The sequence below is a fragment of the Rhincodon typus genome, chromosome 24 (assembly GCF_021869965.1).
Source record: "Rhincodon typus isolate 14 chromosome 24, sRhiTyp1.1, whole genome shotgun sequence".
In the NCBI taxonomy this organism is placed as follows: Eukaryota; Metazoa; Chordata; class Chondrichthyes; order Orectolobiformes; family Rhincodontidae; genus Rhincodon; species Rhincodon typus.
Genome location: NC_063355.1, coordinates 31537672 through 31553417, shown reverse-complemented (window position 1 = coordinate 31553417; position 15746 = coordinate 31537672). Strand labels below are relative to the sequence as shown.

At 42.9% G+C, this 15746-nt stretch overlaps 1 protein-coding gene across 2 annotated transcripts in view; it reads left to right on the top strand.

The window, feature by feature from the left end:
- Nucleotides 1–15746, top strand: part of LOC109923141 — a 192290-nt gene that overhangs the window by 55535 nt on the left and 121009 nt on the right. For both annotated transcript variants that reach the window (XM_048611171.1, XM_048611172.1), the window contains exons 4-5: nt 819–3722; nt 6736–6900. In XM_048611171.1, the coding sequence (XP_048467128.1) occupies nt 819–3722; nt 6736–6900 (3069 nt within the window). The remainder of the gene's footprint in view (nt 1–818; nt 3723–6735; nt 6901–15746) is intronic.

Below are 15746 nucleotides of genomic sequence, written 5' to 3'. Positions count from 1 at the left end.
TCAAAACCCCCTTCCCCTCCCCCTTTTCTGATGAAGGGTCTAGGCCCAAAACGTCAGCCTCTCTGCTCCTATGATGCTGCTTGGCCTGCTGTGTTCATCCAGCCCTGCACGTTGTTGTCTCCGATTCTCCAGCATCTGCAGTTCCTACTATCTCGGAACTGAGAATTGACTGGGCATTCGGATCTAATAATCCACATCGCAGAGTGGTGGAAGTGATAGCTCTGGAGACATTGGATGTACTGATGACCATCTTCCAAAATTCTTTAGATTTCAGAATGGCTCCTGCAGATTAGAAGGTAGCAATTATCACCCTATTGTTTAAGAAGGGATGGGGGAAGAGAAATTTTTTTTTGATTTTTAAAGGCGTCAAGGCATGTTGGGAGAAAACGAGAATCTAGCATTCATGCAGGGGATCAGTCATGATTATAATGAATGGCAGGGCAGGATCAGAAGGCCAAATGGCTTACTCCTGCTCCTAATTCATATGTTGTATGTGCATTTCTTGTGACCAAAGTAGATGACCTCTCACTTTGCACTGTGTATCATCTGGCCCAGTTTTGCAACTTTTGTTGCCAGTCTACAACATTAACTATGTCACCTAATTGAGTATTGTTGGCAAACGTGTATATATAGGTCTCCAGTCCTGCACCTGAGTAATTTGGCAATGCAGCTCAAAGCTGAGGCCTAGTGCAGACCCGGGGCTACTATTCGTTGTTGACTGGAATGTATGCCCATTATCCTTAATCTCAGGTTCCTACCTCCTCATAATCAATATGCTATTGTCAAATGCTGAACTGCTCTTTTTTGTGTCTTTTTAGACAAAGAATGAAAAGCACTTGATGGACACTACCACTGAATTTAGGTGGAGCAGACGTCAGTCAGTGAAGAAAGTGAGCCAAGCCTTTGATAACCTTGCCTCAGATGACAAAACTCACTCTGAGAAAATAAGCAGGAGAAACACCTTCAACAGGAAGGATGAGATGATGAAGAGACAAATAAATGACAGCAGTGATCCTGCGAGTAATCCTTCAATGACCAGGGTTAGCGCACACAGTTCAGGTGGACAGAAAACAGTCACTTCATCTGTGGACTCTGACTTACGCATAAAAACTGTAAGAGTCTCTGTTGTTGAAAATGAGATCCAGCGTCACAAAGTACCAGAGGTTTTACGTTCAGAAGATCTTATCCAGTCCTTCGATAAAAGCAAGAGATCAGAGCACATTGCTCAGCCTGAGCTGAAACATTACACTACATTGAAAATATCATCTGACGTGATGTGTAATGATACAGAGACCAATAAAACTAAGCCTTTGGAGCTTGAAGCCGCAGCCTTAGGGGAGCAAAGAAAGACTCATTTAAAATCTGAGGAAGAAAGAGTTCCCAGGTTTTCGGTAAATGCTCCTCCTTCCTCAAAAGTTACTGCACAAAACATTTCTGATTTGTTATTATCCACAACTAAAACTGATGTCTTGCAAGATGCAAATGAGAAAGCAGTCAGTGCCCTCCCTACAACAATTGACTACACAGTCACAACTCACAGCAGGAGGAAGTCACATTCTCCAATGAGCCAAACCAAACTCGAAGGGAATGTTTCTGGTGCAAAGGGATATTGGAATCAGTCACTTCCAGCTGAGAACAATTCAACCCTCGAGACACCACCAACTGCACCAAATTCTAAAATTAAAGTAGCTGAGGTGCTGAACCCTATTCAAAATCAGTCATCTCATGTTGAGATACGAACCCCAGCCGTAGTGGACTCAGATAAAGGTGAAAAGAAGAATATTAAAAAGATTCAGCCCAATTCCCACCGTAACACAGAACTATTACTCATGTCAAAAGACAGCTTTAAAGAATTTCGTTTGAAAAAGGACAATGAAGCTACCAATCAGGAGCGCCTGTCCTCTGCTGGGACCGTTGATGTGAAAGATGCAAAAGGCAGTAATGATGTAGAAGGATGTAAAGGAGCAAGGGTGTTGCAGCAAGATGATGGAATTAAAGAATTCAGTGCAAATGTCCAGCCAAAGGAAGGGAAGGATAACGGAAAGAAAAAGACACATTTGCAGCCCATCTTTAAATCCTCTCCAGAAGATCACATCTCTGATTTTTCACCTGGGATGAGTTATTCGAAACACAGATATACATCTGAACTACTGCCTTCTTCTGACAGTCGGTCAGTTGATAGATCAAAAGATGTGTTCCCTGAAGAGAACCTTCGAAGTCATCCTAAGTTAATCGCTTCAGCCAAACCTAAAACAACCCTGTTGACTGATGCATTCCTGGACATGCCATGGACAAATGGAGAGGATAATTCTTCAGAGGAAAGCCATGTAACACCAAGCACAAAAGACCTGAAAAGGGAAGAGTTTGAGAATTTAAGAAAGAGCAAGGTTATTTCACGTCGTAACAGGCATACTATATTAGATCTTGATACTTTGATGGCAGAGTGGGGGAAAGAAATGACTAAAAGCAAGAATAAAGAGTCAAAGTCTTCTCTTTATCATGATAAAATGTATAATGACCATTCCAGTCCTTGGCAAAGTCCTTTGATGACCAGTTCTTATGTTTCTAGTTTTTATAATGAACAGTCATCCAAAAAGATGACAAAATCTGCTGATCAGGGCACTGAAATATTATGTTCATCAGATAAAGACAAAAATACAGCTGAAGTGCTGAATAAAAAACACCTGCAACGTAATAGTGTCTTAGACCTAGATGTATTGATGGCTGAATACAGAAAGTCTGTAGACATGGCTCGAGAGCCCATCTCCTCGAAGCTAGCTGAAGGAAAATCTCCAAATGTGAAAATTCAGAAGAGCTCATCATTTACATCTCGTGAAGTAAAGACCTATAAGAAAACTGATAGAATAAAAGACTGTTGTGATGAAGAAATTAAAAGGGATGTGTCTGATGGCATGCCTGCTCTTGTCAAGAGACAATCCAAGGATGAGAGATGGAAGAGCACTCCATCCTTGGCCTACAATGAATATCATAAATTGGAAAAGAGTGATCTTTGTTCAAATGGTCAGAAGTCAGAGGGTAAACGAATCCAAGAAATGGATACTTTGACCAGCACACCTGCCAGTTTAAACAGGTGGCCTAAGCATGACAAAATGAAAAGCAGACCATCCTCAACCTATATAAAGCATGGGGAAGTGGAACAGGCTGAGGCTGTGACAAATGGACTAAAATCTGATGGTAACAGAGAGAAAGGAAAACTCAGAGAGGAAGATCAGAGTGATCCAAAGCCAAGGCATAGAAAAAATAGGAGTGAAGAAAGAAAGTTAGAAATAACCCCCATTGAGAAAGAACGTTCACCGCAAATATTTGATGGTCATTGCCCTGACAGTAAAACTGGTGTCTTGGATTATTTGACCAGATCAAGGAGATTGGTTCACAATTCACCACACTTTATTTTGGAGAAGGAAAAGTATGTTGAGATGTCAGTTGATAATGAGATGTGTCCAACAGTAGGAAACAGACCTAAAATCCATAAAGAAGATTGTGAACAGAAATCTCCTCAGGTCAAGAATGAATTTTCGAAAGATCCAAAACAGTCAGTCTCGGAGTTTACAATGTCAAGGCTTTTGGAAAGTTGCAAGCAGATACAAAAGGCGGTCGATAGTCTGATTATGAATCAGGAAGGAACATCAAACTTCAGAGGCCAAGAAGGAAGAAAGAGCTACTCAACTGGGGAAGCTCAAAGCCGAGTCTCAGAAACTATGGTATGTATAATGCTGTCAATGACAGAGGATAAAGTGGTGAGCAACGTTGATTGAGAGACTGAAAAAAATAATTGTCTGTGCAAAATGAGCAGCTAAATCCAATACTATAACATGATCAATTGAAGGAAAAGATTAAGTGGAGATATGATAAAGGTATTCAAAATCATGAGGGATTGGGACAGAGAAATAAGGAGAGACTGTGTTCCTGATGATGGAACGATTGAGAATCAGAGGGCCCCAATTTAATGTGATTAGAAAAAGAAGCAGTTATAAGGATGAATTATATTATGCAGTGAGCAGTTAGAATTTGCTTGGAAGTGTGGTGGAGCAGATTTATTCTTGGCTTTCAAAAGGGAATTGGACAGTTATCTGAGGAGAAGAGAAAATGCAGGGCTACTGGAAAAAGGCAAGGGAGTGAGATGAGGTGAGTTACTCTTGTAGAGAAGTGGCACAAATAAGTGGAAATGTTTCCTCCTGTGCTGCAACCATTCTATGATTAGAAAATAGAGCAGTATAGCACAGGTACCGGCCCTTCGGCCCACCACGTCTGTTCTAAACTAATTGCATCTGCCTGTACTTGGCCAGAATCCTTCTATTCTCTGCCTGTTCATGTCTCTTTCTAAATGCCGCTTAAACGTACTATCGTATCACCTCCCCAGGCAGCGCATTCCAGGCATCTAACACTGTAAAAAAAGAACTTGATGCGCACATCTCCTTTAAATTTTTCCCCTCACACCTTTAAACTGGTGCCCTTAGTATTTGACATTTTCATCCTGGGAAAGAAACCCCAACTGTCCATACTCCTCATAATTTTGTGTACTTCTATCATGTTGCCCCCCAGCCTCCGACACTCTCGTGAAAACAAACCAAGTTTGCCCAGCGTCTCCTTACAGCTCATACACTCCAATCCATGCAACATCCAGGTAAACCTCTTCTGCAACCTCTCCAAGCCTCCACATCCTTCCTATAGTGGGGCCACCAGAACAACACACAGTCCTCCAAATGTGGCCTGACCAAACTATTAGACAGTTGCAACCTGACTTGCCAACTTTTTATGCTCAAAGCCCTGACCTATACAGGCAAGCATGCCGTATGCTGCCTTTACCATCTTACCCACTCATGATTCTATGAGAAAGCATTAATTTTTTTTCAGCAATTGCAATACTGTTTTTATATTGCTTAAGGTTGGATTCTGCAACTGGTATGAAATGTAGTTACCTACCTTATTCACCTAAACAGGTCAAAATAAACTTAACATCTTGCATATGGCTAGATTATCTAAGAGTTCCACTGTTTACTGTGGGGTTTTGGTCTGCCAGGGGATTCTGGTTAGATTGTGCTGTAGTTCTAGAAAGACGTGCTCTGATATTTGCATTGCGGAAAAGCCCTAAGCTAATTTTCTATGATTTCATTACAACTTGGAATACGTTACCCTTGGGCTGTAAGCAACTTTTACTTATTTCTTTCCTCGTCATTCCATGTACTTATTGTCCAAGGCTTATTGAGGCTTATGCCACATATTATTCTGGGGCAAGGTGAGGAGATCAACTCCAAGACCCCTTTAGCCTACGTGGAAATTGAACCCACACTGTTTACAGTATTTAGCATGACACTGAAGCCAAACTGAGCTAACTGACGCACACTTTATCTGCTTCACTTCCAAATGATTTCTACCCACCCTGCTGCATGACTTCTGAACCTTTTTGAAGTAACCTTTGACACTGGTTGCTTGCCCCAGTCACAAAGTCAGAACATTTGGTAAATGCAGCATAACTCAGCACTGAAGCAGTAACGTGCAGAATCGGACAATCAGAAAGTGCGTTACTGAGCGACCTCTGTACTTAGTTCCTGATCTATATTCTATTGAAAGGTAAAGCTGCTGCATCTCGCTAAAAGGAGAGGAGCTTGGAGGAAAGAGTGTCATTTCTGGATAAAATAATCATTCAGCCCAGCTGCCAGCCATTTGATAGGAAGACTTTTAAACCATTTCATTTTCCTTCCGTGTGAGAGATGCACACACATTCTCCTCATTCTTCCACCTTCTCTGTCCCCTCCCCCATTTTTCCTTCCCCCTTCTGCTCCCCGTCTCTCCTTTGCTTTACTTTCCTTTCACTATCTGTTTTTTTTGCACCCCTCCATTCCTCCTCCCTTGCCTCATTGATCTATTTTCCCTCCCATTCACCAAATTACTTTCATTATCTGCCATCTCTGACCCTGCTTGACCAAAACAAATCAAACTGATCTTGACTAGCCACATGCAACACCATGGGCATCGACCAGTTATTCATGAATATTACGTAATTTAACTTCAAAACAAATGGCTGTTTTCTTTCTAGAACTCAGAATAAACGAATCTAAACAGATGCACTCATCATCTCAAACTTGCACACCCTAGCACTCTACAAAACAATTCACTGCCTGTGTGTGTTGTAGCATGGGCGTTTTTCTGTGTGAATGTTTACATCAGACTTTTTGGCTTTCCTCTTGTTTCAAGTACTTTCTGACATGGATTAAAACGGTCCCCCCTAGTAGTAGAGGCCTAAGTGGTTTTACATGCATAATTATCATTTAATATTCTTGTTTCTCTTTCCGAGAGAGAGACTAGGTGGGTTGCTGCTTAAGGTGCTTCTAAAGGTGGCAGATGGTGGTCAGAATGATGTCTTATCCTCCTTTTATTTACCCCACTCCTTCTACTAGAAATACAGCAGCTTTAGATTTCAGTATGATAAAGATTGGGAACTGAGTATTTCAGTCACTGGGGCATGTACTTTCTGATTGTGTGACTCTGCGCGTCAGTGCTTCAGTACCAGATTATTAATCAGAAATTCTGTCTTTGTGAGCGGTGACAAGAAATCAATGGAAATAAATGGGGAATATGCCTAACTTTAAACCTGCTACCAGGTAGAAATGGGGCTGTACATCCTACTCACTTGTTAGGTTTTGCCCAAAAATTAACAGTATAAAAGGGAGCTCCTATGATGACTTATTCACAGCCCTCCTGTATACATGACAGGGGTCATACAGTGTGGAAAAGGAGCATCCTCCTGCCCCCCCAAGCAAGACACAGAGGAAAATCAGGGACGTGACCCAGTTGACCTCAAAGACCAAGAAACAGAATGAGAAGAAAGTGTATTCCCGGTGCAGTGTGCACCAGGAAAAGAACCAAGATCCGAAGGTGGTAAGGAAGTTGAAGTTATTTTCATGTTGGTTGCTGAAACAACAGTGACAGTGAACATGGGCCATGCTGTTGGTGCCAGTGTCATGGACGAGGATGTACATTGTTCTTTCGGAGCTTATGTGAGTGGGAATGTTCTCCTGTTGTCAGTGCAGGAGCTGGTTATATGAGCAGTGTTGAGTGTACAGCTCGAGGCTGTGAGTATTTGTAAGAGCATCTCTGAGCTGGCAGCATTGATGTTGCTGAGTGGAGTGTTCCTGAAGTCTGGACAGATAATCGCGACGATGATGCAGACTTGTTGTTGCTGTATTGAATAAAGGCTACTTATGTTGATGGGGATGGCCATCTTGTTCTCAGGACCAATGACATTGATATCACTGAGTGTTGAATATCTAGTGATGGTTAGATTTTTGTGTGCACTGCTTGTACTTTGTTTGGGCCTCACAATTGCTGCCGCCCCAGTTGAGGTGCATGGATTGTGTTTGTCCTCTAGTACCAGTCTGAGGTGGCTGTTAGTGTAAGGTTTAACAAGTGGATGCTGACAGGCTAAAGGCGTTATAGCTATTGTGATTTTTGACCAATGTCCAACTATGTGCTCTTGCTGCAACAATCGGGAGCTATCCTGCCAGATGTTTTCCCTTCCCCATCATAATCAGCAAACCCATTTTACAGGCCCCAACTAAGATCTACCAAATCACATAGACTGAACAATGTGCCCAAGAGACTTTGCTGGTGTGTGTGTGTGTGTAGGAGTAGGTCGTTTGTCCTCTTGAGCCTGCTGCACCATTCCATAGGATCATGGCTGATCTGTTGTTCCTCACATCCACTTTCCTGCCTTTTCCCTGTGCCCCTTGATTTCCTGACTGATTAAGAATCTATCTATCTCAGCTTAAAATATATACAAACACACTGCAGCCACAGCTCTCTGTGGTAAGGAGTTCCAAAGACTCTTGGCCCTCTAAGAGAAGAAATGCCTCCACATCTTACTCTTAAATTGGTTCCCATTTATTCTGAGACTATGCTCTCTGACCCTAGACTCTCCCGTGAGGGAAAACATCCTCTCAGCATTTAGAGATAGTAAGAACTGCCGATGCTGGATTCAGAGATAACACAGTATGGAGCTGGAGGAGCGCGCAGGCCAGGCAGCATTAGAGGAGCAGGAAAGCTGACATTTCAGGTCGGGACCCTTCTTCAGAAATGGGGGAGGGGTAAGGGAGCTCTGAAATAAATAGAGGAGGGATGGGGCTGGGGAACATGGGTGGGATGGTGATAGGTGAATGCAGGTAGGCAGTGGGGATCGGTCAGTGAGTTGGGAGGAGCGGTTAGGTGGGAGAGAAGATGGACAGGTTGTGTCAGGTCAAGGAGGCGGGGATGACAGGGAGGGTTGGTCATGGGATGAGGCCAGGGGTGGGGAGATTTGAGGAGATTTGAGACCCAACGGTCTCAATGTGGACTTTACCAGTTTCAAAATCTCCCCACCCTCGGCCTCATCCCATGACCAACCCTCCCTCTCATCCCCGCCTCCTTGACCTGACACAATCCATCCATCTTCTCTCCTATCTATCTGCTGCTCCCAATTCACTAACCGATCCCTACCACTGCCTACCTGGACTGACCTGTCACCACCCCACCTACTTTCCCCAGCCCCACCCCCATCTCTATTTATTTCAGAGCTCCCGTCCCCCTCCCCCATTTCCAAAGATGGGTCCCGACCCAAAACGTCAACTTTCCTGGTCCTCTAATGCTGCCTGGCCTGCTGCACTCCTCCAGCTTCACATTGTGTTATCTCTCAGCATTTACCTCGTCAAGCCCTTTAAGAATCCTGTATGTTTCAACGAGATCACTTCTCCATCTTCTCAACTTCTAAATGTCCTCTAAACTCTTCTAAACTTAATGAGCTCACTGAAACATTGTGGAGCCCAGCCTGTAGCTTGTGGAGATTAGTATCTGGAATTAAACCAAAAAACCTTTTTAAGGTTTGTAGCAGGAACCCCAACCATCATTTACTCTCCTTAAACAAGAAGTGCTGTTATTATTGATGTTGCCCTACTGGTGCCCCAAGTGGTTTGTGGTTTAATTCAGACATCTGTGGAAAAGAACATGTATGGATGATAGTTGAGGACAAGATCAGGAGAGCTCTGAGTCTCTGCTGGAACAGGCTGACAGCACCGATACCCGTGATAAAACCTGAGGAGATACAGGTCGACAGTGCACCATGGAAACAGATAAGGAATCAGTGCCTTCAGCACAGAAAATTGGACGAAAGCGAAAACCTATTCTTCAGTACAGGCTGCATTCTACATATTCTTGACCAGCATTGTTTCAGAAATCAGAAAATATTTTTGAAATTGATTTCCTGTTATTGCTACAAAGAGATTGCAATAATTCACATTTGTACACAGCCCCTCGAGAATGGCCAAGCTTACATTGTGTGTGAAACTTTGACAATTTGGGCTCAAAATATATTGTTAATATTATTTTGGTATTACTTTGGTATTATTTAACATTTGCGATATCTTGAGTGTTGGTGTGTTAAGAGTTGGCACTGTTACAAAGTAAGAGTATGTATCCATTTGCACTCCATGTGTGGAGGTGGGACGAGGACATTTTATATTCTCTCTTCCTGATTGTTTTTGACACAATTAACAGATGGAAATCTACTTTAACACTTTGTGTCAGCAGTTCTACAGGAATTGTCTTTGTTTGCTGACTGTTATTAGAAAGGATTATGTTTTCAATGAAAAAGATGGTCAGTCCTTGAGAATACTGACTAATATATGAAATCCTACGTGGATCATCGTCTGGGTATGATTCAGGAAATAGCTGTACTCGTATGAATTGTGACTCCTGTTCCACATTCCAAGTTATTGTTTCCATACTTCAGTGAAGAGAGCGTACCTACTGTGAAATGTTATGGTTTGGGTTATGGAAAGCCTTTAGCATTAATATAAGTTTATTAAATCTGTGTACAATAGAAATTGCACCTCTAATCTGTCTGCAGGAGCCACACGAAATAATATACAATATGTAGTATTTTTATGTCGAAAATATTTACACGTTTTACATTAAGTACTGTTTTTACTCATTCGTCATTTTGATCCTATCATTAGTCCTGTCACAAGCTTTGCTGTACATGAGGTTTATTTTTATATTTGCCTCTCTACAGTCAGTAAGGCTGAACTCTAATCAATAGGTTCAGCAGTCTGTATGTAGAACAACAGATGCAGCTGAGAGTGCAGTGAGATCATTGCTTTTTAAAGGTGACAAACAGAGGGCATGCATCAGAGCCAGTGAATTAGGCAAAATAATCAGTGATATTGATTTTATAACCCATCGGTGGAGCCTTCGCAAGTGAGTTCTGACTGCATGGTTTGTGTTGTGTAAGTCACCATTCAATATAATATCCCAGCTGTTCATGACAGTTCTCTGAAGAACACAGGTTGTTAGGGCTGCTGTGTAATGTGGATTATGATGTCTTGAATTGCTGTCCTACATGTTTCAGCGCGTGTGTTGTTAGTTAGGAGCATGAATTTATAGGGGGAGAAACAAAACCATTTAATGGTCTTTTTTATTCAGTATTCAACTACCTCCTTCTGTCCATTGGCATTTGACATTCTGTCCATGTTCTGAAGTAATTGTTACCGAGAAATGGGATGTTCAAATTGCAGCCACTGATCCCTATTATAGCATTTACATTTATTTTGGTTTACTGATTGTCCTGTCTGATATATTTTGGACTTAATTTATTTAACTTGTTTTAAGATGTTGGAAAAGGCTGCTGTCTGATTGATAATCAGAAACCGTGAAGCTGTTAATGCCCAAGATATAAGATAACTGCAAAATATTGGGAATACTGACTTTCAATTTTTTATGCATTCCTCCATGACCCTATGGTCTTTACTAAATGATGCATCAATATGTGAGCTTGAACAAACCTATCCGTACAGAGTGCGGTAACAACCTGCCTTCCAGTGATAACCTCAACCAGCTGCCACAGAGTTACAAAGGATGATTCCAGTGATTAATTATTTTTCTTTCCTTCCTGACTCCTGATGGACAATTTCTACTCGTTGCCACCTATCCAGAGCAGAGATCCGAAATCCCATAGAGGCGAGTGAGCATTGAAACCTGCTTGTTATTTTTTTGTATTTTGGAATGCATATTGTTACCAGTAGATGGCTGCTCAATGCACAGGCAGTCAGGTCTGTACACAATATATACTGGACTAGTTTGAGAAAGGTTCAGCTTCAGTGTAAAGACCCGCCTGAGTGTCTACAGACTCTGTTTATTTTCTATTATTATAATAAGTGGTCATCCACATGTTCAATTCCTCCATAGGGTCTACTGTCCTTATCTTTATCTCCTTAAGCTTCACAATCATCTGAGAACTTTGCATTCCTCACTGACTGCTCCTGTATCCCCAATTTCCTTCACTTACATATTCTTGAACTCTGGGAGTTGCTTCCTAAGCTTTCTGCCTTTCTCTGTGTCTTGGCTTTAAGACACCAATTAAAAGCCATCTCTTCACCAAGCTTTTGGCCACTTTTCACCTGACCACTGTGTCAAGTTCTATCCAAATGCACTTCTGCGAGATGATTTGAGGGTTTTACTACATTTAATGCACTATGCAAATGTACCAAGTTTTTATAATGATAGACCCACAAGAGAAACAGAGAATGTAAAATCTGTTTTGGCTTAACAGTAAAATTACATTTGCTGAAAAGTATAAGAAACAGGATGTGCTAAGTTTAAGATGATGTTGGTCAGCACAGAAACAAACATCCCTTCAGCAGAAAGATCAGACTGTGATGTTACTCAGATGCATTGTATCAGGGATTTTAGTCGTGAATTTTCTTCTCTTTGTTCTGTTCGCCGCTACAGGCCATATCTTGGACACTCATTCCAGTTGAAAACTATTCGGAGCATGAAGCAGATAAAGAGTGAAGGTATAAAACAAAGCAGCAAGTGAATGCGGTATATAGACTGACTTGTACTTTATTGTAAAACACCCCCAAGAAAAGATATGGAAGGGAAAATGCATTTATATAACACCTTTCGTGACCTCAGGACATCCCAGATCACTTTACAGCGAATGAAGTACTTTTAAGGTGCAGTTAATTTTGCAACATAGGTGATTGTGTACCGGATTTGGTCTTGCAACAAACAGCACATTTGATACCAAATAACCTGTTCTTTGGTGTTGTTGATGGAGGTGCAAGTGTTGGCCAGGACAATAACTGCCATGTTATTTATCAAATTTTGGCATGGATATTTTTGTAGAGTGATTAAACACAGAAGGAGGCCATTTGACTTATTGAATCCATGTTGGCGTGTCCATTTGTGACTGCAAACAGACCCCAGGGTCATCTGAAAGCCAGCATTTCCAAAGGTGTAGTGCTCTCTAAGAACTGTGCTGAAGTACTGGCCTAACTTTTTGATCTCCTGTTTCTGGAGTTCAAGTTGTTAACTCTTAGTTTTCTGACTCAGATGATGTTGCTCCTAACTGTGGGAGGTGATGGTCTACTGGTATTAATGCTAGACTATTAATTCAGAAACTCAGCTAAAGTTGTAGGGACCCGGGTGCAAATCTGCTACAAGTGATGGTGGAATTTGAATTCAATTTTAAAAATCTGGGATTAAGAATCTACTGATGACTGTGCAATCATTGTAATTTGTCCGAAAAACCACTGGCTCACTAATCTCCTTAAGGGAAGAGAATCTGCCACCCTCACCTGGTCTGGCCTACATGTGACTCCAGGCCCACAGCAATGGGGTCGAATCTCAACTGCCCTCTGAAATGGCCGAGCAAGCTATTCAGTTGTATCAATCGCTACAAAGTGTCAAGAAGGAAATGAAATTGGTCAAACTACCTGGCATAGACCTAGGAACTGGAAAAGACAACGGAAACGGCCCTGCCAACCCTGCAAAGTCCCTTTTACTAACGTCTGGGGCTTAGTGCCAAAATTGAGAGAGCTGTCTCGCAGACTAGTTAAGCAACAGCCTGACATAGTCATATTCACGGAGTTATACCTTACAGACAATGTCCCAGACACCATTGTTACCTATCCTATCGGCAGGACAGACCCAACAGAGGTGGCAGCACAGTGGTATACAGTCGGGAGGGAGTTGCCCTGGGAGCCCCGAACATTGACCCTTGGGCTTCAGGTTAAACATGGGCAAGGCAACCTCCCTCGGCAGATGAATCAGTACTCCTCCATGTTGAACATTACTTAGAGGAAGCAGAGGGTGACAAGGGCACAAAATGTACTCTGGGTGGGGAACTTCAATACCCACCACCAAGAGTGGCTCGGCAGCAGTACTACAGATCGAACTGGTCGGGGCCTAAAGGACATAGCTGCTAGACTGGGTCTGCGGCAGGTAGTGAGGGAACCAACAAGAGGGAAAAACATACTTGGCCTCATTCTTACCAATCTGCCGGCTACAGATGCATCTAACCATAGCAGAGCTGGTAAGAGTGACCACCGCACAGTCCTTGTAGAAACAAAACCCTACCTGCACATTGAGAATAACCTCCATTGTATTATGTGACACTATCACCATGCTAAATGGGACAGACTTTGCACAGATCTAGCAACTCAAGACTGGGCATCCATGAGGTGCTGTGGGCCCTCAACAGCAGCAGAATTGTACTCCAGCACAATCTGTAACCTCATGGCCTGACATATTCTCCACTCAACCATTACCATCAAGCCAGGGAATCAACACCGGAACAATGGAGACTCCAGGACCAGCACCAGGCAGACCTAAATATGAGGTGCCAACCTGGTGAAGCTACCAAACAGGACTACTTGCATGCCAAAAACTGTAAGCAGCAAGTGATAGACAGAGCTAAGCGAGCCCTTAAACAATGGATCAGATCTAAGCTCCGCAGTCCTGCTACATCCAATTGTGAATGGTGGTGGACAGTTTGAAAACTGACTGGAGGAGGAGGCTCCACAAATATCTCCAGCCTCAATGATGGAACAGCCCAGAATATCAGTGCAAAGGATAAGGCTGAAGCATTTGCAGAAATGTTCAGCCAGAAGTGCCCAGTGGATGATCCATTTCGGCCTCCTCCAGGCGTCCCAACGTTACAGATGTCAATCTTCAACCTATTTGATTCATTCCACGTGATATGAAGAAATGGTTGAAGGCACTGGATACTGCAAAAGTTATGGGCCCTGACAACATTCCGGCAACAGTACTGAAGGCCTGTGCTCCAGAACTTGCCGCTCCCCTAGCCAAGCTCTTCCAGTACAGTTACAACACTGGCATCTACCCAACAATGTGGAAAATTGTCCAGGTATGTCCTGTACATAAATCCACCCCAGCCAATTACCACGCCATCCGTCTACTCTTAATCATCAGTAAAATGATGGAAAGTGTCATCAACAGTGCTATCAAGCAGCACTTGCTCAGCAATAACCTGTTCAGTGACGCCCAATTTGGGTTCTGCCAGGGCCACTCAGATCCTGACCTCATTACAACTTTGGCTCAAACATGGATGAAAAGCTGAATTCCAGAAGTGATATGAGAGTGACAGCCCTTGACATCAAGGCTGCATTTGACCAAGTGTGGAGTCAAGTAGCCCTAACAAAATTGGAATCAGTGGGTATCAGGGGAACAAGCTCTCTGCTGGTTGGAGTTATACCTGCCACATAGGAAGATGGTTGGGGTTTTTCGGGGTCAGTCATCTCAGCTCCAAGGCATCTTTGCAGGAGTTCCCCAAGGTAGCATCCTAGGCCCAACCATCTTCAGCTGCTTCATCAATGGCCTTCCCTCCATCATTAGGTCAGAAATGGGGATGTTCACTGACAAATGTTCTGTACCATTTTCGACTCCTCAGATACTGAAGCAGTCCACTTTCAAATGCAACAAGATCTGGACAATACCCAGGCTTGGACTGATAAGTGGCAAGTAACATTTGTGCCACATAAATGCCAGGCAATGACTGTTTCCAATAAGGGACAATCTAATCAGTACCCGCATGACATTCAATGGTGTTACCATAACTAAATCCCCCACTATCAACATTGACCAGGAACTCACTAGACTCACCACATAAACACAGTGTCCACAAGAGCAGGTGAGTGGCTAGGAATACTGTGGCAATTAACTCGCCTCCTGCCTCCCAAAAGCTTGACCACTATTTACAAGGCACAAGTCAGGAGTGTGATAGAATACTTCCACTCACCTGGATGAGTGCAGCCCCAACAACATTCAAGCTTGTCACCATCCAGGACAAAGCGGCCCACTTGATTGGCACTATATCCATAAGCATCCACTCCCTCCATCACCGCCCCTCAGTAGCAGCAGTGTGTACCATCTACATGATGCACTGCAGAAATTCACAAAGATCCTCAGACAGCACCTTCCAAACCCATGACCAGTTCCATCCAGAAGGACAATGCCAGCAGATACATGGGGAACATCATCACCTGCAAGTTCCCCTCCAAGCCACTCACCATCCTGACTTGGAAATATATCACTGTTCCTTAACTGTCAATGGGTCAAAATCCTGGAATTTTCTCCTGAAGGGCATTGTCGGTCAACATTTTGCATGTGGACTGCAGCAGTTCAGGAAGGCAATTCACCACCACCTTCTCAAGGGCAACTAGGGATGGGCAATAAATGCTGGCCAGCCAGCAACACCAAAGTCCTACGAGTGAATTAGAAAAAAAAAATTGGAGTACTATTTCCAGTGAGTACCAGAATGTTTGATCAAGGAGGCATAAATTAAAACTGGTGAAGGGTTAGATGTCAGGAAGTATACCCTAAGCAATGTTCCTCAAGCAATACTTCTAAAACAGACTAAAAACTGAAAGAACTGCGGATGCTGTAAATCAGGA